This window comes from Fusarium mangiferae (genome assembly GCF_900044065.1).
Source record: "Fusarium mangiferae strain MRC7560 genome assembly, contig: FMAN_scaffold001, whole genome shotgun sequence".
NCBI classification, from domain to species: Eukaryota; Fungi; Ascomycota; class Sordariomycetes; order Hypocreales; family Nectriaceae; genus Fusarium; species Fusarium mangiferae.
Window position 1 is genome coordinate 213,249 of NW_024573921.1, and position 23,202 is coordinate 236,450.

General features: G+C 50.7%; 6 protein-coding genes across 6 annotated transcripts; 2 read left to right on the forward strand and 4 right to left on the reverse strand.

Moving 5' to 3' along the window:
- Window positions 1–1,483: 1,483 nt before the first annotated feature.
- On the reverse strand, window positions 1,484–2,291 carry FMAN_00604 (putative glutaredoxin; the record flags this gene model as incomplete). The annotated part of the gene is made up of 2 exons (XM_041832397.1): window positions 1,484–1,555; window positions 1,605–2,291. The coding sequence occupies 2 exons, from the start codon at window positions 2,289–2,291 to the stop codon at window positions 1,484–1,486; spliced, it is 759 nt and encodes a 252-aa protein (XP_041675935.1).
- Window positions 2,292–3,416: 1,125 nt separating this feature from the next.
- On the forward strand, window positions 3,417–5,990 carry FMAN_00605 (uncharacterized protein; the record flags this gene model as incomplete). The annotated part of the gene is made up of 3 exons (XM_041832508.1): window positions 3,417–3,612; window positions 3,670–5,817; window positions 5,866–5,990. The coding sequence occupies 3 exons, from the start codon at window positions 3,417–3,419 to the stop codon at window positions 5,988–5,990; spliced, it is 2,469 nt and encodes an 822-aa protein (XP_041675936.1).
- A 635-nt stretch (window positions 5,991–6,625) lies between these two features.
- FMAN_00606 (uncharacterized protein) lies at window positions 6,626–7,011 on the reverse strand (the record flags this gene model as incomplete). The annotated part of the gene is made up of 2 exons (XM_041832619.1): window positions 6,626–6,868; window positions 6,949–7,011. 2 exons carry the CDS (start codon window positions 7,009–7,011, stop codon window positions 6,626–6,628), a joined length of 306 nt encoding a protein of 101 aa, XP_041675937.1.
- Window positions 7,012–8,399: 1,388 nt separating this feature from the next.
- FMAN_00607 (putative eukaryotic translation initiation factor 3 subunit 7 homolog) lies at window positions 8,400–10,271 on the reverse strand (the record flags this gene model as incomplete). Its single annotated transcript, XM_041832730.1, has 3 exons — window positions 8,400–8,691; window positions 8,743–9,970; window positions 10,061–10,271. The coding sequence occupies 3 exons, from the start codon at window positions 10,269–10,271 to the stop codon at window positions 8,400–8,402; spliced, it is 1,731 nt and encodes a 576-aa protein (XP_041675938.1).
- A 561-nt stretch (window positions 10,272–10,832) lies between these two features.
- Window positions 10,833–12,219, reverse strand: FMAN_00608 (uncharacterized protein; the record flags this gene model as incomplete). The annotated part of the gene is made up of 5 exons (XM_041832841.1): window positions 10,833–10,917; window positions 10,965–11,350; window positions 11,491–11,851; window positions 11,906–11,993; window positions 12,057–12,219. The coding sequence occupies 5 exons, from the start codon at window positions 12,217–12,219 to the stop codon at window positions 10,833–10,835; spliced, it is 1,083 nt and encodes a 360-aa protein (XP_041675939.1).
- Window positions 12,220–16,687: 4,468 nt separating this feature from the next.
- FMAN_00609 (related to RIM15-protein kinase involved in expression of meiotic genes) lies at window positions 16,688–22,489 on the forward strand (the record flags this gene model as incomplete). The annotated part of the gene is made up of 2 exons (XM_041832952.1): window positions 16,688–17,170; window positions 17,219–22,489. The coding sequence occupies 2 exons, from the start codon at window positions 16,688–16,690 to the stop codon at window positions 22,487–22,489; spliced, it is 5,754 nt and encodes a 1,917-aa protein (XP_041675940.1).
- Window positions 22,490–23,202: the final 713 nt, after the last annotated feature.

The window sequence follows — 23,202 nt, forward strand, 5'->3', positions numbered from 1 at the left end:
GACAGAAAGAAATGGATGGAGAATGGCGGGTTGCTTTTTTGTCGAGTCGATAATTACTCAGTAAGCTCAGTCAGCAGAGGAACAGAGGCTGTGAGGGCAGATGACGCAGGATATCCAAACAGAGGATCAATGAGGTGATAGAAGCTGGTCATGGAGGTGTCGGTACCTCCGGTGCCTTGCTTCAAATAAGGAGAGAAACGAGAAGATCTCTGAAAAGGGTGGAAAGGAAAAGGGCTAGATCTGAATCCAATTTTTGGTCTCCAGAATGTCCCGTCAGCATCAGCCTTATTAAACCGCCCGGCAGCCTGGGAATGAGGAACAAACGAACTAGTTAGGCACCGCAGTCAGGTCAAGGAACGCGTGTGCGTCCCAGCATCGATGCAAGATGCAGCAAGATGGTGGGGTTGTTTTACATTCACAGAGACAAGGGTACCTTATTTAATTCTTGTCTTCGTTCTTCGATTTAAAAGAGCCTTTGTGATACCTCTGCTGTCTTGCACGTGTCTCTCCTGTGCTTAGTTAGGAGGCATCCATCCCAGTGCTCTCTGTAACTGGCATAGTTTACCTGGGCCTCTTTTTTTTTTAATTAGCTTCTTCAACATGATGGCTGAAGTCAGCCAGGTGCAGTAACATCACTTGACGGGCGTTACGGCAACTATCTCAATCGAACGAACCACAATCTGCTAAAAAGAGCCAAAGTCGCAAATCTTACTTGCCTAGCCTGTGAGTCATTCTCGTTCATCGGATTCGACATCTGCTGTATGGATACTCGGATTTCGGGGCCGGCCCATGTTTATCACCGATATTTGTCATTAAACTCCATCACACCACACTCTTCGCTCTGTATCTGAGGCCTTCTATTGCCAGTTCCCTGACTTACACTACTATTATGGTCAGGCACTATGTCGATCCGATCATTGTAGTACGTTCCAAAACGAACATTGGAAACCAGCGGTAACTCCACCGTCTTTGGCAAATTACAATGTAGCTGCAGCTATGATCGCCTAGAAATGGTGATGTTTACATTTCTCTCCATGCTCGACTACTTCTGTAGATATTGTGAACCAATTCCTGTCCAGCCCCCAGAAGAAGCTGATATGACCGATTAGAAGTATCCGGGAGCCCAACACATGATGTAGCCTAACCATTCAGTGAGCCATTAGTTAGTTGCATGATAGGTTTGACAAGAGCTCAGCAGCGCTGTTTTATATGGCCACAATATTCTTGGATAAAGGCCCTGCGCCTTAGCTTTCAACCCCCTGGGACTTCAGGACTTCTTGGCCTCGTTTCCTCTCCTCAATTTGCCACTCGATAAACCACTAGCCAGAACGCTTGATATTGCATTGCCAGATACTATCACTCAAACGGTTGGGTTTTACCAGGGTCAGCCAGGCAGTGCAATATTCAGCAGTACGCGACGGGCTATTGTCACGCCTTCTTAACATAAATGCGTCATGAGTTTCGTAACGTATGTATTCTCGCATCAAACAGCTGTGGGAGCGCTGACGCTGTACTTGGTGAGGAACTCGGCGTCGTTGGCCATTTCCTCCTTGACCTATGGATTTGTCAGCCTTAGTCAAAGCGAAATTGTGAATGCGGCTTACAATATCCAGTCCACCAACGAGCTCGCCATCAATCCAGAGCTGCGGGTATGTTGGCCAGTCCGCAAATTCCTTGAGCCCCTGTCTAACCTCGTCGTCGGCGAGGATGTTGAAGAAACCATACTTGACCGAATTGTCGCGCAGTAGCCCAACCAATTGTCTGGAGAAGCCGCATTGAGGAGAGCTAGGTGTACCTTTCATAAAGAGCATGACGGGTGCAGCCTTCACGAGGTCCCCAAGACGCTTGAAAAGTTCCTCCTTCTTCTTCTCGGGATCTTGCTCCTCGGCATCGGCACCGTTGGTATCGATACCATTCTGTGCGCTTTCCTCTGAATTCTGACCAGATTGCTTTGCCTGTGTCTCGATCGCCGTGCGCACCTTTACGGCACTACTGCCACTCACAGTCTCGACAACTTGGCCGTTCCTCAAAAGAACAAGGAAAGGGACTGCCGTGACATCGTACGTCTCGCTGAGGTCGCTCAGATCCTCTGCGTTGATGGAAACCCACTTTGTGGAAGGAGGTTCGGTGACTGGATATTCGGAAGCGAGGGTCGACAAGACGGTGGCCATTTGCGCGCATGGTGCGGCCCACGGCGCATGAAACGATGCGACGACGAGGGTAGTGGAAGGGACAGAACTGAGCAGCTGCTCCCACTCGGGGATACTGTTAATTTCCGTGATGGTAGACATTTTGGTGGCGGTGAGATGGATGCGTCAGGGTTTCGATCTGATAAGAGACGGGAGAGAAAGAGCAGTCGGAGTCGAATTGGTTTAAGGCAAGGCCGGTCAATCACAACTCATTAATCTCCACGGAATTTGAGGGGCAAAGGTTGACTTTGGCGGGGTACAAATACTGGTATCCAATGACAGGCAAGGCGAAAGAAAAAGAGGGAAAGACAATTATCTGTGTAAGAGCACGGCACTTGGGGTTTGTGAATACGACTCTACGTCGACTAATAACTCCATTCAAGCTTAGAGCACATTAAATTCGTGCTTGTGTATAAATTACTTGCACTTCTTACCTATCATCAAAGAAAGTCAGGGTCTATCAGTCTTCACAAACCCAGAGAGGCAGTGGTATGGAGAGAGGAGGGGCAACAGATTGTGCAAATAGAAAATTGTCCTTGCGTCATTTCCTTTGGTTTGTATTTCATGTCTAGTGGATAGGTACCTAGGTACCTAATATCAGCCCTCCGCTGCCGGAGCTGTGTACTTGCATATAGCCTTGGTAGATGCATTCTGATATGTAATGCTGACATTGACAGCTCCCATCACTATAACCAGTTAACAGCTCATCAAAGCAGCACAACGGAGCACACAGCGCATACAGGCATGAACAGCGCAGCTTGACCCCGCTCAGCCCACTGTAGACCAGCTAGACCGCCCCAAGGTTGGGCATTCTTCAAGCTACCAGCATTACCTCAGGTCACTGAGGCAGACGACGCAAGAAGCTACATCATCAGCCACACTTCAAGAAACCCACTTCTGGGACCTTTTACTGTAGGTATGGTTTGCTAAGGTAGGTTTCCACCGTCCCCCGATCTACGTTCAGTTTCCATCCTCAACTTCTCCCAAAGACAGCTCGCACAGCAATATCTCGACGCTGTGCGATACCAGACGTACTGGAGAATTGATCACGATAGTCCTTCTCCTGACTACGCCTCCGGAACTTTTATCTTGTCTCTCCGTGTGGAGCTGCCGCCGCCGCAGCAACGGTGTCAACGTCACCCCCAACCTCCGTCATCCTAGCTCGTCAGCTTCAGCTTCAGCTTCAAGTCTGCCTCACTCCGTTTTAACATCTCAAGAAACCCCAAGATGGCATCTCTCAATACCTCGATAAATGGCCCGTCCATCAAGAGTAGTTACAGCAGTGTTGTTAACGGTGCCCCGCCATCTTCCGAGTCTCCCACTCATGCTCACTGGGCCCTTTTCTCGGTCCAGGCCCCTCTTTTGAATGCCTTCCAAGACAGCGGAGCCAAGGAGAGTATTCTCAAGGTCCAAGGAACAGGCGGTATGTTACACACAAGGGGATGTCTATCCTCCCGTCAGCCCGCTAATATTTATACAGAAAGCGACCTCGCCGATCTGATTGAGGACTTTAGTGAAGGGCGCATTCAATTCGCATTTGCCAAGGTCAAGGATCCCAACAGTGGCCTTCCTAAAAACATATTGATCGCATGGTGTGGAGGAGGTGTTCCCGAGCGAACCAAGGGCTACTTCACCAGCCATCTTGCTGCGGTTTCCAAGATCCTCCACGGATACCATGTTCAGATTACCGCTCGCTCCGAGAGCGACCTCGAAATTGATGCCATCATGCAAAAGGTGGCCGATGCTTCCGGCGCCAAGTACTCAGCGGGAAGCTCAGACAGTCCTCGTTCTGCTGCACCTCCTCCCGTCAAGACCAAACCTGTCTTCACCCCGACAGCCTCCAGCCGTGCCAACCCGCTCGTCGCTGCTCGATCCAAAAGAGAGGAAAATGTCGACGAGGATGGGTGGGGCGCTGATGCTCCTCCTGTCACAAGGACTCAGATTGAAAAGGTCGAATCTGCTTACAAGCCTACAAAGGTCAACATTGCTGATCTCAGCAAGCAACCCACAGCAACTACCAGCGGAAGCGCCCCCGTCAAGCGCGATGACACACCAGGCGACGTGGTGAAGGGCGGCTATCAACCCATTGGCAAGGTCGATATTGCAGCTATTCGTGCTCAGGCTCAAAAGGACCAGGATGACAGGCCAACTCCTGTGAAGGGATCCTACGAACCCGTTGGAAAGGTTGACATTGCTGCAATCCGGGCACAGGCTAAGCCTGCTGCCTCGGAGAAACCTCAGGAGGACGAGACCCGACCTGTATCGGAACGCATGTCTGCTTTCTCTCAGCCAGCTCAGTCGGAACGTCTAACATCCCTTCCTAAACCCAAGGTCGCCAACAAGTTTGGTGGCGCTGGAGGCTTTTCGGGCACAAAGGCTCCCACACCCGGTGGCTTAGGCTTTGGAGCTCCCGCTCCTGCAAAGTCTGCCCCTGTTGGTGCTGCAAGCCGTACATTTGCTGATCAAGGCGGAAAGACTCCTGCCCAACTATGGGCCGAGCGTAAGGCCAGGGAGAGGGGGGAGGACACCTCCAGTACTCCCGCCCCTGCTCCTGTCGGTAGCACTTCCCCTGTTCAACCACAGAAGAGCGGAAGCGAGTGGAAGAGTGGCTACTCTGGTAAGAGCTGGGCTCCAGTGCAGACTGGCGATTATGGTCGCGGCGTGCCTGGACAGATCAGCCAGGAAAACACAGGCGAGCATCCTGAGGATACACCAGCATCGCCGTCAGGTGTGTCAGCTTTGCGAGACCGGTTCAAGGACACTGCCCCTATCAGCGCGGGGGCTCCTCCCCCTCCCGCTGCTCGCCCTGCAGAGGACGACACTACACCGCCGCCAGTTCCTAGCGGTCGACCTTCAGGAGGCTTTGCCCTTCCCGGACTCCCTAGCCGACCAGCACCTGCAGATGAGCAGGATGACGAACGGGAAGACCCCTCCGCTTACCAAACAGCTACAGAGCGCGAGAGATCCCCCTCACCCCCTCGTGTTGCTGTTCCAGTCAGCCGTGGACCTGTGCCAGAAGTCGGCACCCCGCCTGAGCAGCGAGCTCCACCTCCTATTACTCCTAACCAGATTGATGTACCCAAAGAGTCTGATCTCGCAGACGATAAGGAGGTTTCGTCCACCGCCCGTTTTGCTGGCGGTGCGGCTGCAGGTATTGCCGTAGGCGCTGCTGTTGGGGTCGGAGCTGCTGCTGCTGCCGGCGCTCTCGAGCGTGAGCCCAGTCCGGAGCCAGAGCCTCATCACGCTCCTGAACCCGCAGCTCAGCCAACTCAAGAGTCTCAGGGTGGTCATCGTGCCGTGATCCAATACGACTACGAGAAGGCTGAAGACAACGAAATCGACCTGGTCGAGGGCGACATTGTTACTAACATTGACATGGTGGATGAAGATTGGTGGATGGGCACTAACTCACGAGGTGAGAGCGGCTTATTCCCCAGCAACTACGTTGAACTGCTGGGGGATGATGATTCAGAGCAACCAACTGGTGCGGCGGCACCTCCTCCACCACCACCTGTTGCTGAGCCCGAGCCCGAGCCCGAGCCCGAGACTCAAGCTCAGGCTGCTGCTACTGCTGAGGCCAGCCACACGGCCGTTGCCCTCTACGATTACGAGGCGGCAGAAGATAACGGTAAGATACACACAGCGCTTAAGAAGCAGTCACTAAATCAGTTTGCAGAATTGAGCTTCCCTGAAGATGCCACAATTACCAATTTGGAGTTCCCTGACGAAGATTGGTGGTTCGGTCACTATGCTGGACAAGCCGGTCTATTCCCTGCCAATTACGTGCAACTCAACCAGTGATCTTTGGGGTGCTCTGTTATCAATGATGAGGCGAAAGGAATGCATTAAGCCTATGGGGTGGGGAAAAACTTGACGGTAGATGAAAGAACGCTGTCAGCTCGCGTACAGTTCCAAAACAAACGATTCAATATCCTATATTCATATCAATTGGTTATATCAAGAGTATGTGACACAATAGCTATTGCCGTGTACGTGGAAACGATGAGCTACGCCCATCAATCATTCAGTATGCTCGAACATTGAACCGCAGTCGGCTGTTCAGTCCGGTTACGGGATTTACTTGTCCTGATAATGCCACGTCCACCATCTCTGTGAGAGAACGTAATATATTAGTTAATCATGAGACAGGGTATTTGTAACTTCTTTTACAAATTATTTGAAGAGGTCTCATGATTCTCGGAATTTTCATAGGGCCATGCGCGGGCTGGTTATATGTATCGTGGGGATTGTATCTCGGTACTTTGTTTTGCTGAGGCAGGCCGCTTAAAAGAGGCAGTCGCAACAATCGATGCTATCAAGTGACACACATTAGTAGGTATTCACTTCGATCTGGTTTTGTGCTTGCGCGGGGCTCAATTGGTGCTAGTCAAGAACTTCCAATGGTTGATGATGCCGATGACTACACAAGAGTTGACTTACCAGCACTCGCATCCCTCTTCAGCAACACAGCAACAGCACATGGCCGCCAGACAAGCTGTCAAGCAGCCGCCACCGCCGCGCTTGCCGCCACTTTGTTGAGGGGGCGCTTGTTGATATTGCATGGGGGGTTGGCCTTGGGGTGGACCGTAATATTGCCCTTGAGGGGGACCATACTGTCCCTGAGGAGGGCCATACTGGCCTTGGGGAGGGCCGTATTGACCTTGGGGGGGACCGTAAGACTACGAAACGAGATAATTAGCAATCGCGATCGAGTTTTTTTTTTCTTTTCTTTTTTTCTTTAATCGCTTGGGTAACGAACAGGCTGGGGATGCTGAGGGTAACCGCCGCCACCGCCGCCGCCGTAGTAATCTTGAGCAGACATGGTACAGATAAACGAAGCTGTTGTTGCTGCGATTGAGGTGCGTACGATAGACCGCCTATAGGTGATGTATGAAGAAGACGCGCAGGTGAGGTGCCGGCTTGGAAAGAAATGATGGAGACGAGAGGGTGGAGGAGAAGAAGTACTAAACTATTGCGCCCGCCATGTGAGAAGTATCGAGGTCACGGGCAGCAGATCTTCAATTGGCCATCGGCAACAGCCATCTATCATGTAAAACATTTGAGACTGGAACAATGACAGAGCTTGATCATCCAATTAGAGGCTCGTAATACCTGCTGCGGGGACCTGAGGTCCGTCTGATCGGTAGTGCGGCATGAACGAGACGTTTCTCTTGGCGAGTACGGAGTCAGAAAACTTCTGATCTTGAAACGAGGTGTCAAAAATACTCAGTCTATGGTTCTCTGAATCTACACGTATTCTAAGTTGAAGTTATCTGAATCCTTTTGTCGCCTAGGCTGGCTGTCTCGAGGTTTCTTGCMCCCCCCCCCCCCTAGGTTGCCTTGGGTCTAGACTGGAGGCCGAGCATCTCAGGATTCAGATTGATCAACTGATGTCATTTTCAGCCAAGAACAGATGTGTGTCATAAACTTCTTTGGAAGCCACAACCCGCCATCCCCCGGTAACCTTAGTAGGTAAACCAGCCAGTCTCTCATCAATTGTACTCCGCAGATGGCTACCATCATGACGAAGCCTTTGCCTCCCGAGGCGTGGAAAGTATACCACAGCTTAACACTGCTCTCGGGTTACCCGTGCCGTCCTTACCGAGGACGGGCCACCGACGTTCTGTGCCGACAGCTGTACTTTTATTCGCTTGGACCTCTGAGCCACTTCCAATTACCAATGGTCTCTGATTGATGAATCAACAGAAGTCCCAGCATACCTGGCAATGCTTGCATCTTGGTAAACACTTCTTGCAGATATGCTTGTCCTACCCTGGCAATCAATTAGCGATAATTTCAAAATGTGGCTGTAAAACGAGGCCCAGGAAGGGAAGGAAATTTTGAAATACTGCAACATACCTAGTAACTGTCGTTGCAGTATTTATATTGGGTACACTGTTAATATATAAGTCGATCGATTGTGAGCTCTTCACACCAAGGAACAAATCTGATTCAAGGTCACAAACCCCAGAAAGGTACAACAAAATGTCGAGTAAAATCACGTGTTCTTTTCGTTCCAGACTGCAACCACAGTCAAATACAAAAATGGCCTTCCAGAGCCTGATAGAGATTGCATCCACTGCTTCAAATCATTAGAGCATGGGACTTCCTGCAAATCTCATGCCTTTTATCCCGTGGCCCTCTCCACTGTCATGAAACTACCGAATATGCACAACGTGACATAGCCATGTCTAGGTATTTCTCTTTGATCTACTGCTCCTCCTCGCCCTGGGGCTCCTCAATCTCCTCCTCATCATCATCGTCGAAGCTACCAGCAGGCACCTCGTACAGACGGAGGATAGACTTGTTCGGGTCCTTGACGAGGACAAACTTGGCATCTTGGCTCTCGCTGCTGAGACACATGTCGGCGATAGTGCGAACAATACCCCAACCATTGGAGAGAGAGAGGTTCATCTGGTTAGCGAAATCGCGGGGCTTCCAGCCGATAACGCCCAATACGACGTGCTTGTCATTGGAGCGGGGGGTAAGACGGGAAACAAAACTGCGGACCGATTAGCAAGACATTCGAGTATCACTAAATTAGCAAACTCACCCAAGCTTCATCACGTCTGCGCTGGCAAGGATGCTCTGCACTGTCCAGCGGGCGAGCTTGCAGCTGTTGTTCTTCATCTCGGTAGCAACAACAGCACCACGCTGGGTAACAAGCTTGCTTCGCCAGTCAAGAGCACCGCCGCTGCCTTGAGCCTTGCTGTCAAACTCGTTGAGAGCATGGATGCTGACGTGCTGGTCCTCGCCGCTGATGGCGTTCCTTTGAACGGCGTCGACCTCTGTTCGGACGACAAGGTGGACAGGCTCCTCCTCGTTGAGGGAAAGGTCGAACCGTCGGTACTTATAGGCCTTGCTGGCAGGAGGGTCGGTATCCTCAGACGAGTTGTAGAAGGGATTGCCGTGAGCCATAGTGACCTTCGACGACTCGCTCTCGATGACGACCTGGTTAGTGAAGTTGTGGTTGATGTAGGTGGCCTCCTCGGCAAGGGCATTGGGTTGGTTGATGGTGTCCTTACTACCATCAGCAGCATCGAGAGGAGCATCGGCAGCATTCTCATTGACCGTCACCATATCAAGAGCGGCATTGTCGCGCTTGTCCAAAAAGATCTTGTTACCCTGTCGAGAAATGACAATGTCCCAGGGGTAAACGGATCGAGGAGAGCACATGAGCATGGACAAAATACTATCCGTGGCAAAGATAGTTGCCTCGTCCTTCTCGGCAAGCTCTTGGATTACGGGATCGGATGAGGTGGTAACGTTGTAGGCAGCACGGTCGATTGGTGTGAGCTTCTTCTCGGCACCCTTGACAGGCTGCTTGTCATAAGAGCGGTCATAGTGGTAGAGGAAACCGTAGTCATCGATATCCTCGCCCTCGTCGGTGTCGAGATTCAGCTTAGCCAAGCGGTTGAAGTCGATCTCCTCAAGAAGCTTCCACTCAGCCTTGACATTGATACTGGCGTCTCGGTTACGAGCAGGCTTGTCATAATCCTTCCAGCCAAAGCGGCGACCGCCACGACCAGGATTGGATCGGCCACCTCGGTCGTAGCCCTGTCGACTAGCGGCACCGGCGCCGCCTCTCTGAAGCTGGGTTCGTCCGCCCCGGGCACCGGCCTGGCCTCCACGTTGGCCACGGCCACGAGTGAAGACGGCCCCGCGGCCGTATCTTGACTTTGTCGAGTCTCGGACGTTACTAACGACTGAGAATGTTGATTCGTCCTCGGCAGGAGGGGCATTAAAGGTGATGGCGTGGCTAGAGCCATAGACTTGTTGGTCTGCAGGAATTATTGCGGTCAGCCAAGAGCTCATCTAAGACGAGTATGATCTCGACAGAGAATAGAACACGACAACACGATATGACCTACCTCGGAAATTCCTGTTGTACTGTGCTCGTCCACCTCGCTCTCTATCCTTGCCCTCGGCAGTCCAGTCGGCCATGCGTCCCAGCTTATCGCCCTTGGAGAAAGGCGCATATGGAACGCCGTTGAGGGTAGTCTCTGTGGTGACTGCAGGACCCCAACCGTCACCGGCGGGGCAGCTTTCGCAGATCTTGACGTAGTCGAGAGAGTCCGCCATTTTGGAAAGAATAATATCGATGATTTCTTTGCGCTTTCGGATGCGCGATAGGCGAAATCAATCAAAGAAGCTTGGTGTTGGCTTCGGAAGCGGGGGATGCGTCAATGAATCTTTCGGTTCACAAGCGATGCTAGAATTTGGACATCCACGACGAATTTGTGGTGGGGTGGAGTGGGGCTTGAAAAAAACACTCAAGCCCCGCGGTGCTGATTGTGTGCCTCAGCCACGGCACTCAGCCACGTTTAACAGGCATAGGGTAAACATAAACTTCACTCAATAGGTAGAGCAGATCATTTTGAACGGTTCTAGGTCAAAATTGACTTATGCATGATGTTGCGCGCCCTATACGGTAGTATGCTCCTCTTATTATTGACAAATAAGAGGGTACAGGAGAGACCGAGACATCTGTGATTTCAACAGATTTCGTGACTTATAACAGCCAGAATAGGTGGGGACAGTTGCTGGAGATATGCCCATAATAATTAAGATGTCAAAACAGCAAATAGAAACATACAAACAATAGCTGTCGTCTCCCTGACTCGAAAAATACAAAACAAACTCCTATTCACACATCATCGTGTCCTTACCGCCGAACACGTTGTCGATAGCATCTCGCACCTCAAATTCCTCCATTACAGCACCAAAGCTTGACCAAGTCAGTGTATGCTGGTGTGACGTTGTAGAAAAACTTACCCATAGCATCTCACCTTTCGAGTGAGTTCTTCACTCAGCTTTCGGAAGTCAACCGCCTCCAACTCATTTGCCCTTGGGTGTGACATGAGCATACCCCATGACATGACAGGAGTTATCTCACCATCGAGGTCGATACTCTTACTTAGATCCAATAAAGTGGCAAGGTCTGCCTTTGGAACTTCCCATGTCTTCTGGTTCGTATCGCCATCCAATGGAATATGGGTTTTCCCGAAGGGCAAACCTGGTCTTGTTTCTGGAGCCGGGCCTGGTGGGCACGATGCCATAAGTGCATGCCCACAGGGTTCGCCTTCAGGCTCAGATGCTCTCTCAACCATGAACTGAATATGCGTCATGCACGGCCTCTCGAGACTACATGTACCCGCGATCTGTTAGCTGATCTAAACATCAACATGTCCTGCCAAAGCTCACCCATGGCGCAATGCAACTCGCGTCATATCACATAGAGGGATCACTGGGGATTGTTCGAGTAGGAGTTATCGTACGTTAAAACGAAGTCAATGCCCGCCTGTTCCAGCTCAGGGTTTCCACGATAAAAGGGCTGAAGCATTCCATGCGGCTGGCCTGTCGTGGAGCCTTGATCGACGGCCACAGGTAGGTTCAATGGAGAGCCAACCGATGGCGCTGTCGATCGCGAGGTCATGGGCGGAGAACTTGTATTGGCCGAGTCGGGACCACGGCTCGTCGCGCTGCCTGCTACATGCGGGCTGCTATATTGAAGCCCAGCCTGTGCCAAAGTGTCTCGCAGCCGTTTGTTCTCATCGGCCAATCTCTCCCGATCCAATGAAACATTGCTGAAGACCTCTTTAAGGCGAAGAACTTCATCTTCCAGTGCCTTGATGTAGAGCTCCTTTCTTTCGCGATGTGTTCTGACAAAGGACACATGTTAGATACAGGCATTCGTCAAGCTTGCGCAACATTACCTCTGTGCCTGACGATTCAACTCTTGCCGCCTGGTCAAGGCAGGCTTGCTGTTGGGCTTGGGCCCTCGCTTCTTGGGGGGGTTTCCATCTAAAGCATCAATCAGTCCCGTGAGCAGCAACGCGGCAAAGGAGTCACGTCTGAAATACTTACCGCGCGTCGTCCTCTTATCGGTGAGACTCTTGTAAAAATCGGGATCGAGGGTGGAGGCCGCAGCATTGTCATCTTCTGAGCTGGCGATAACTCGGTCCGGCGAGAGTGACGAAGAAAAGGAACGCTCTGTTGCGCTACCGAGATTGGCATTGAAGGCAGCCATACTGGTCGCCTATGAGAGGTAGGAGTCGGGCGTTATCTAGTCACCTGGACCCCAAGAACCATGAAGCATATGAGGTTGGACACGCAATCGTCAGGATAAAACTGTTGTTTGTAGAAAGGACTGTCGTGGCTGTGCTCCTGTATCATGAACAGTTGGGGATCGGAGGCGCCCCAGTTGTGTATAATGCCGACCCGACTTAGTAGGGATGCCTTTTTGTAATTTACAGGAATATGATCAATGAGAGGCGATTGACACACCACATTAGTGACACGTACTTAGTAGGTAGCTTGCTGCAATGATTTGAGATACTTGAGCAATGAGGTTTATTGCTTGGTCAGATTGATGATCGTGGGAATTCTAGAACCAGACAAGTCGTTAACGTATTAGTCAGGGTCCCGTGTGAGTCGGCGCCACTGAATCGCTGCATTGGGCCCAGACGGGCAGTTGTGCAGCAGTCCATGATTTCTACCTGGGTACAAACTCAATGTACCTTTTACGGTGCTCCTTCGCCGACTGAGTTGGAAGGTTACGCCAGTCAAAAACGTCTTTGCACAGGTAAGGTGGGTACCTAATGTAAGCTGATCAGTGAAGCACAAACCTCAGACTGCGAGGTGTCAGCATTGACGACTACACTTTAAAGGCAGGTTCTTTCGACATTGGGATGGCTAGGTCCGTTACCTTGGGTTAATAAAGGCCCAACAGCGAGGAATGTTAATTAATTCTTCATATCATCAACGAACTAATAAAAAGAGAAGGGTGGCGTCACCAGGAGTTTTGGGACTAGATCAGGCTTCTGAAGCGGCATTGAAGCGTCCGATTTAAGAGGTCGAGAGTCTGATTGACAGTGGAAGCATAGATTTCCGTCCCATTCCATCTTGTGAATTGACGTTGCCCCGCACTCGGCACCCCATAGCCGTGAACGGAATGGCTTTTGTGTCCGTTCTCAGTTTAACATCCATTGATTTGCAATTACCCAATGATGTATCCACTACCATCGATCATTTAAAGAGCCCTAAATTACTAGTAGGTACCTTAGGTATTCACTACAATAACTTCAACAAGTAGGTACCTAGTACCTAGTAGTTATAGGTTATAATCTAGGACCATTCGAGAGTTGCTTGCTTATGGCCCATGGGCAATTGGATCTGCGTAAACCCTGTCAATAAAGTATCTAGCCTGGATCTAATATATAATCTCGATATGATGCCTTACATTGTGTTATGTTGAAAATAAGCATCTTATCATGTTATCTTCTTATCTGAGACCCCGATTGGCTATACCTCACGTATTGCTACAGGGACATTTTGACTTTTCAACATAATCTCGATAATTACGCTAATAAATGATAATGGATGTTTACAAACTTCACCGACCTCAGTTGGAGCAGTGGCCAGGTTAGGGAACATGCTGAGAGACGGTAGGGAATTGCCATGCAGCGTACAAGCCCTTTCTGAGGGTTTTCATCAGAGTTGAGAGACCTAGGAGTCTTGGGGAAAGGGAGGCGTTTCCGAGGAATAAGACAACGAGGTCTCGCTCGACTTCCGACAGCCAGATGGCAGAGAGAACGGACGCTGGGCACTTTGGCTTTGCACTGTTTCACCAGCTTTGAAATCCTGTAGTTCTCTGCCGATTTTTCATCCGTCCCTTGTCATCCTTGTGAGATAGACATTATCTACCGGACACACACGATAAAGTCACTGCCTATATACTTGACTAACTGGATGTAATAAAGTTCCAGTTCACTGACTTCAAACAAACAGTTACTCAATGTACCTTGAAGGTGACTGTTATATGTGGCTTCATATTCCTCTATTCCCGAATTCTAACTCGATCCCCTCAGAAGCCTCTTGAAAGACGAATCGCTGGCAAAAATACGGCAGTTGAAGTGGGTGCATGAAATGTGATTTGCAGCCGTTGAATCTTGGATGCTCATGCATTTAATAAGTGGTGTTATTGGTCATGGTTACGCATCTATTTTGGTCAGGGGGTGAAGCTGGAGGCTTGTGTAAACCCTCGGGGGCACCACATGGGTAACATGACATAAGATGATGGTGACTGGTATTGCAGCTAAAATCTTGGGGTGGGAGGGGAAACAGCACCAGCATCAGCTCATTTCTATTGTGAACCAGAAACACTCGTCCAAGTAAGTCTTGATTGCCCCAGTTGAACGTGGAGTTGATCATTCGCGCAGAAGAGATGAGGTCAGCCCGTGTGAAAAGAGGAGGCAGCGGTGAGCAGTAATAAGATGGCCCACGGGATATATAGAAAATATGCGAACATCACATAACAGCAGCATGAGTAGTCACTAGGTAGGTGCATCATCATATTGATCATGCACTCTCCGTCACTATGCCCCTATTCATAGCCCATGTCGATGTAATTGTGACAAAACTGCTGTATCTGCGCAGCTAACTTACACTTGCAACCCTCTCAACACTCATTGCAACACTAATCGAGGAAACGAGCATGCAATTCCTCGAGTGCAGACAGGGAAAGCTTCTATAGAATTCACCAAGACAACAATCAATCGCACGTGGTATGAGGAGAAAACATCATCAATCTTGGATTATGGGTTGCCACGCCGCTACGAATTCATAGGCTCGATACTGCAACCCTAGAAGCGAAGCTATCCATATGGCAAATAGCGGTACACTAATTAGCTAAGACTTTAACACAGCGCCAGAACGACCGCAAGGAGATGTGACAGACTCGTGAGGGGGACGTAGGAATTGCGTCTTGATGAAATGTTGCCTGCCTCTGGACTTGCTTCTGCTTCAAAATGTCCGGTCCGTTTCCGCGACGCCCGTTGTTGGCCAGTGGCCTGTTTAATGATAACCCTTTGCAAACCGTCACCTGGGCAGGATGCTTACTTTAGATCTACCTCCGTCAACGCCTGCATCTGCATCTGCACCGACGGTCGCGTCTGCGCCCCCGGGTAAGACAGCACCAACTGGACGCCATTGGGCTGTCGATTGGTGGACAAGACTTGTGATGCTGCCACAGAAGGCGGAGATCATCAGTTCTACGCTCTGCGGTGTTCGTGCTGCAGCCCCAATGAGGCACCTGATGAAAGAGACTTTTCCATATTTTATCCATTTGATGGCACACGAAGTCCCTCTTCGGCTCTCAAATGGACTTATGGAAGGATAGTTTGGGGACGGAATCTCGATCGACACAAGCAGACTAATGCCTTGCCTTACGTGTGATGCCTGGAGGAAGGAACCTCAATGCTCCCCCCTTTCAGTCTGTCTTAGGTAGTAGTCTGTCCATCCCATTAACTGCACCCATTTATCAATGCGACAAAAGCCTTCGTTGCTGGAAGAAACTGGAGGGGGGGACTTCCAGGGTCGGGCCTAGGATTGCATGAAACAATGCCAGACGACCTAACAAAGGCTGGTGATAGTGTGTAGAACGCCCGCCAAACAAATCAAACACCCACCCCACAGGACCCTGTCATCCTTCTGATGGACAGAAATACTTCAATACATAGGTAGGTGTCAATGTCATTGGAAATCACTAGAGTAACTACCTTAACTAGTTACCTGGTATTGCATGCTTCCGATTTGGCGAGCATAGCGAATGAGAAATCTATGGAATTAGGGGGCATTTAGTTGTTATCGACAAGGTTCCAAGAAGCAATGGATTGCAAAGCCATTGAAAGGAAAGCGGGCACCCACTGCACAGTCACAGTGGAACATTATGGGTGGAGGCCATATCCGTAAAGCGCTGTTAAAAAAAATCCATACCCGCAAGATATTGTAGCTTTACAGGGCTAGGAGCTTGATTCCCGGGAGATGGTGGGGGGTGATTGGTCCAGCAGCGCATTCCCCCGCTTATTGTATCATGAGAGGAACGCGCTTTCACGATGGCCTAAGGAGCCATGGCTCACCTGGGCCCAAACTTTGTCTTTCTTCCCCTTCGAGGCTTAAGGCGATTCTTAAACCCCGTGCTGCAGTATCAAGCAAGCTCCCGAGGACTGAACAGACTAGGCAACTTCAAAAACAGATCTATCGATTGTGCTGTCAATTCGAGTCGACTTCCTTTTACCTCACCTCGCATCGTCCGAGCAGATACCCACGGTCACGATCACGGTACGGTACGATCACGGTTGGCCCCGTTCTCGGCTGCACCTGAAGGTGCTCGCACGCTTATAAAAAGTCACCCCTTTGACTTCCAGGCGTTAGGGTTACAACTCGATCTCGACCTCATTGTCCGGTTCATGCTTAGAAGTCGTACAGCGTCAGCCCGAGAACCCTCGCTGTCGACCCTCAGTCATGTCTCCGAGTCTCGCGGGTCTGTAGTTCTGGCGCCCTTGCCAGACCCTGAGTCTCCCCACTTGTGCTTCTGCTGGAGCTGCCAGCTATCCTGACGTTGGGCCCTGGCCCAAAATCCCACGGTCGATGAAACCTGCGAAACATCCATTGCACTATCTATTTCTGGTTTGCACATCAGTCGCTTTTGAGATAAGATGGAATCCCCGTCCGGCGCCACCCTGGCACCCCCGGCCGTTGCCTCGCTAAGGGCACAACAAACAACTGCTATGGAGAGGTCTTTGAGCCAGGACATCCGGGAAGAGCGCGAGGAGCTTCGAGAAGCTGCTGAACAGACTCTCAATACCATCGTGGACCTCAATCTCGATGGCACAATTAAATGGGTCAGTCCCTCATGGACTGATGTTGTAGGCACCCAGTTCGAGACAGTCAATGGACTGCCTATCTCCGACCTGATAGTTAGCGACAACAAGCATGTTTTCACTGAAGTTGTCGAATCCATGAAGAAAGACGATTCTCGGAGCCACCGAGTCCGATTCGCTGTCAATCTTGGACCCCTCTCGAAGCTTTTACCTATCGACGACCTCGAAAATGACCCCGAGAACGAGCAGTCACATGCTGTAGACCTTGAAGCCCAAGGCATTATGGTATACGACAGTGTCTCGGGTGGAGAGAGCCATGTAAGATTCGTCGATGTTGGCTTTCTGTGCAATACTGATCTCGCCTAGACAATGTGGATGATTCGCCCCTGGATAGCTCCACGAGAAATCAAGATCGACCTTCCCAACGTAATCGTGGACTCGTTAGGCTCAGGTGCTGAAGTTCTGGCGAGCTATCTGACTCAACTTGCTGAGAGCGGACTTGATGACCCCGAACAACAAGAGCCTCCGCCACCGGTCCTCTGCCGCATTTGCGAACGCCAGATCCCTCGATGGTGGTTTGAGAAACACACCGATTTGTGTTTGCAAGAACATCGGGCCGAGATGGATGTTCAAATGGCACAGGAAAGCCTGACTGAGCATCGACACTCGATTGTCAAGGTGCTCGACGCATTAGAGGCCCGCAAGAGCCGGTCACTTGCTGGTGATCAGACGCCTGTCCCAGTCGCCGAATACAAAGGTTTGCCAATTGGGCCGCCGCCATCAACTCAGTCGTCACCTGGAAGTTCATTACCTCGATCGAGGGAACGTTCTGGAGGACTTGGGCATACTAGGGCACGCTCGTTCGCTATTCGACGACCTCAGGCTCGAATTGTCGAACTGCTCATGGATCTTTGCGATACCGCTATTGAGATTAGCACACCTGCGATAAAAGAGTCCTCAACCCAACAAAGTGGCGATTTTAGAACGCAATCCCCACAATCTGAGTCACGAATATCACAGGTTCTGCAATGGCAATCACCAAGCACCAATACTCTGGAGCAGGAACAAGGATTGGCTCTGTTGTGCGCTGACACGGAGAAGGTTGCTAGGAACAAGGTCGACGCTGTTTTTCGTCACAGGAAAATCATCGAGTATGCTGAACGTATTCGTATCGAACTTGCTTGCCTTGTCCAAGACTGTATCGACGAGGCCCTGAGGAAGGCGGCTCGCATAGCCAACGGCGAATTGACCGACTCGACAGAAGAAGAACGACTCAACTCCGAGTACGAACAATTTGACACATGTGATGAAGGTACTGGAGAGGACGACGATATACCTCCAGAACCCCTTGTCTCTGAACCTCAGCATCTTCTGCAGCGTGGCAGCGAAAGCTTCACGGAGCCCCTGAACAGCCCATCTGCGCTAGCCACGGCCCTACGCCAAATGAATCTTTCTGAAAACAAAGATCGATCAAGGCCAACGTCGTTTGTGGCCTCTACTAGATCCAGCAGTCCTAAAGAGTGTCCTACGCCCAGATCTCATTTTGGCGGTCAGAGTAGCCTTGGGGTTCAGGCACGAGATACTCGTAGAGACTCGGTCTACCTAGAAGGTGACTTTCTTGATAGCGAGGGCAGCTTTCGATCGTCATCAGTGGCGTCTCGCAATGCACCAAGGACCGAATCCCCCATATCTGAATTTGGAGACCTCCGTCGCGCCGCAAGCACGAGAAGGCGACACCGAAGGAGTCTCATTTTACCTGGTACTTCTTCCCCTCACCGGCAGGAATCACCCTCGAGACCGGGACAGCCGTCTTCGCCTTTACGCATTAAAGCAAGGGGATTTCCGATGTCCCAAGAAGGTGTTGTATCTCCAGAGGCGTCGCCTATGCTTCCCGGCAGTGACTTTAGTTCACCTGCCACGCACAGTCACAGACATCACCGGAGGCAATCTTCAGCAGCCATTTCTGATTTCGTCATGAAGCCTCCGCCATCGCCTCGCCTAGGTGCAAATCAAGCACCCCCACAACCTCGCCCAACCCAGCCATCAATCAAAGATTTTGAGATTATCAAACCTATCAGTAAAGGTGCCTTTGGTAGTGTATACTTATCAAAGAAGAAGTCTACAGGAGAGTACTTCGCAATCAAAGTACTCAAGAAAGCCGATATGGTCGCCAAGAACCAAGTCGGCAACGTCAAAGCGGAACGAGCTATTATGATGTGGCAGGGGGAAAGCGACTTTGTTGCCAAGCTTTACTGGACCTTTTCGAGCAAGGACTATCTATACCTGGTGATGGAGTATTTGAATGGTGGGGATTGCGCTTCGCTAATCAAAGTTCTGGGTGGTCTCCCCGAAGAATGGGTGAAGAAGTATCTTGGTGAGGTTGTTCTTGGAGTTGAGCATCTTCACAGCCGAGGCATTATTCATCGTGATTTAAAGCCAGACAATCTTCTCATTGACCAGAAAGGCCATCTTAAACTTACAGATTTTGGCTTGTCTCGCTTGGGATTGGTTGGCCGGCAAAAGCGAGCATTGAATAGTGAAAACTCTGACGGAACGCCAGACCTGCTCAAACAAGGACCCTTTGCACGATCTGCCTCTATTGCTTCGTCAAGATCAGCGTCGCTTGATCTCCACGGACATACCCATTCCCCTGGTCAGACGCCTCAGATGACACCCGAAGTCGGAAGCCTGGCACAACCTTCTTATTTCAGTCTTGGCCAAGAGACCCGTCGAGTATCAGGCACACACCGAAGTGACAGTGGTGGTAGTGAGACACTTGCCCGTATGGTCACCAACTTTTCCTTGCATGATGCAGAGATAGCATCCCAATCCAACAGCGTCAGGTCACCCCTAGATGAGGAGGCAGTTGCGCAAGGTTCGCCCGATCTACCCATGAGTGTTGGTTCGAGAATGAGCATGGATAGCCACGCCAGGAACTCTCTACCGCTATCCAACATGATGCCACCTCCAATGGCGCTTTTCAACCCTGAGGATACAAATAGACGTTTCGTGGGAACACCTGACTACCTCGCCCCAGAAACTATAAAGGGAGACAAACAAGATGAAACCAGCGATTGGTGGTCGGTCGGTTGTATTTTGTTTGAATTCCTTTATGGTATCCCACCGTTTCATGCTGGTGAGGCCGAAGAGGTTTTCGAGAATATCTTGGCAAGGAAGATTCAGTGGTCTGACGAGAATGAATGTGAGCCCATTTCCGAAGAGGCAAAAGATTTGATCAATAAGCTCCTGTGCACGGAGCCTCGCCAGCGTTTAGGCTCCAACCGCGATGACAAGTTCGCCTCTGGTGGTGAAGAGATTCGCCATCACCCTTGGTTTCAGGATGTCAACTGGGAAACGCTTTTGGAGGACGAAGCTCAATTTGTCCCACAGCCTGAGAATCCCGAGGACACAGAATACTTCGACGCCAGAGGGGCAGTGTTGCAGTCTTTTGCGGAAGAGATGGAAGATCAGGCGTCTCCTCAGTCCTCCGCTGCTGGCTCTGAGTACGCTGAACGGCCCCATGATGCTCTTTCGCGGGTCCGGTCTCAGGTCAACTCTATAAACCGAAAATTGATGCCACTGCATATTCCCCCACATGTCCGAGATCTGAAATCTAGACGCCTGAGCGAGCCGGTGGCGATGGACGACTTCGGTTCATTTTCATTCAAGAACCTACCTGTGTTGGAGAAGGCCAACAAGGACGTGATCCAAAAGTTGCGAGCCGAGGCGCTAGCCACGCAAAGTAAAGGAACAACCGTTAGCCCCGGGGCATCCAGCAATGTCATATCACCAGGGCCGTCGCTCGAAGGCAGCCCTGTCCTATCAAACCCTGTTTCCAGAACTATCTCCAATGCCAAGGTGACAAATCGAGCACAATCGCCATCTGGATTTGGTCATACAAGTGCGTCACCCAACCGAGCCTCCCAACCATCATCGCCGTTGTTGGTTTCATTTGTCGCTGGCCAAGGTGCCGATGGACGACGAAAGGCGTCAAGTAACTCTTCCAGCCTATCTCACCAATCAACTGCCGCATCTCTGCAGCCAGGCTCGGCATTCGAGATACCCAAAGTACCCCCAAGCCTGCAAAAGGCCGCCACAACGGTCGCAGCCTCGTCTCCAGTCCAGAGTCGCAGTGCGGCGCCACCTCCTCTGTCACTGTCTCCCCAAAAGACCATATCAACCCCACGGCAGTCGAGCAATTCATCTGCCGGACGTTCGAGATCACTTACTGTTGGCTCTCAATCTCAGGACGGCAGTCCCGTTGCTTCCGACATAATGCACCATCATCGAAATCGGAGAAGCCAGGTCTTTGACATGTCACCATCCTCATCAGATAACGAAGGCGAGAAGCATAACGCCCTTCTCCGAGTACAGAGGCGCAGACAGAGCTCAAGGCGGCTCTCGCAGATTGCCTTTGACGGAGGCCCTACTTTCCGTCCTCTTGATGTGCTGATTTGCGAAGATCACCCGGTATCTCGCATGGTTATGGAGAAATTGCTTGAAAAGCTGAGATGTCGTACTATATCCGTACCAAATGGGTCTGAAGCTGTTCGATATTCGATGAGTGATATCAAGTTTGACGTCATTTTCCTCGAGTATCAGCTTCCTCAAATCAATGGAGCTGATGTGGCACGAATGATTCGGGAGACCAAGAACGCTAATTCTCACACACCGATTGTGGCCATTACAGCTTACCTCAAGGAACTTCAAGCACCACATTACTTTGATTCATTAATCGAGAAGCCCATCAGTTCTTCAAAACTTACTGAAGTTCTGCGCGGATTGTGTCAGTGGCGGCCCGAGTCACCAGGTCAATCATCAAGCATGCCTCGCCCGATCCCAATAGGAATCCGCAAAGCCAACTCACGACTTGAAGACAGTCCGACATCAGGCTCGTCCATCTTTGCGAGTCGACTGGGAAATGCAATGATGTCAAGCCGTGAGGACTCGATTACATCATCACTATTTGGTGATTCGGAATCTGTGACGACTGATGAGTTGCCGGTTGTTGTTAGTCGCAAGCCAACAAACGAGTGGGACGAAGGTGGCTTGAACATCACAGACAACAACGATGCCTCTGAACCCCCAAGAAAGGGAGTTCCTTCTCTCATTGCTCAGCAATCCGCGCCGGCTCAGATGGAACACCGCCCACGAAGCAACGATAAGTTGAGAGGGCGACGAGAAGGCCCTGAACATAGAACCTTGGAGGGCACTGAGTCAGCTGATGACGAAGACGAGGAACTGGGAAGTAGTCGAGAAAAGCACCACGGCCGCAATAGCCAGCAGATATTGAGCAAAGCCGGCCTGCCCAGCTCGAAGCTCGGCATTGAAATGATGCGGGCCAACAGTCACGATAGCTTGACGGTGGGCTCAGAAAGCACACCTGAAGCTGTGACGCAAGTCGTGACCACGCCTTCAAAGGAGATGGAGACTGGAGTTCTGGATGGTGAAGTGGTTGCGGAAGCTACTGCACGTACTCCTCCTGACGCAGGACTGAAGGCTGAAGGTGTCACGCCCAATAAGGACAAAGATGGAACAGACAGTATAGACGCAACACCTCGGCCTTTGACAGTTGCCAAAGGAGATGGCGATGGCGGTGATGATGAAGAAGCGACACCACGGCCAATTGGGAAATAAGAAATCCCATACAGGCTCGGTACATGACATGAAATGAGCTACTGGGTAGACATGGTCCACGAAGATGTTGTGCATGTTTCGCCCGGTATCTTCAAGTTGGAATTTCCTTTGTATCTATGAAATGCAGCGTGGCGTTGAGCGATGACAAGTGAGTCGACTTGGACTGCGGATGAAGGCTTCGTATGCATGTGGATAGCCCGGCAACTGGGAGGAAGGGTTTACAGGCGAACAGACTGATCTGTGTGAGATGCTCCAGGGGTTCCCGCAATGTAGCAACTGGAGCTTCCCTCGACTTCGCCATAGTTGTCATGTTTTTCTTGGGGATAGCAGCTATGCAGAGAATGAGAAGTGGGCCACAAAAACTGAAGGGGATAAAAACAACAACAAAAAATCAGGATGCCGCTACTGAGGCATGGACACTTCGGTCGCGGCTACGGATATATAAGAGGTGGGGCCTGTGAAGGTTTTGGAGTGGTGTTGAAGCAATATAGCAGATATAAAGGCCTTGACTGTGGATTTGATCATAACTAGGTACCCAATTGTTTCTCCATTCACTTGTTAGCTTGATTTGATTCGATTTGATTTGATTAAACGCACACGCACTGTTCCCAGCCCAGCATACCACGGCGAGTATTTCAGATTAGTACACTGCACACGCAATGCTGATTTGTACCTATTGGTGTGGTTTATTGACTTGTAATCCCCCCCCCCCC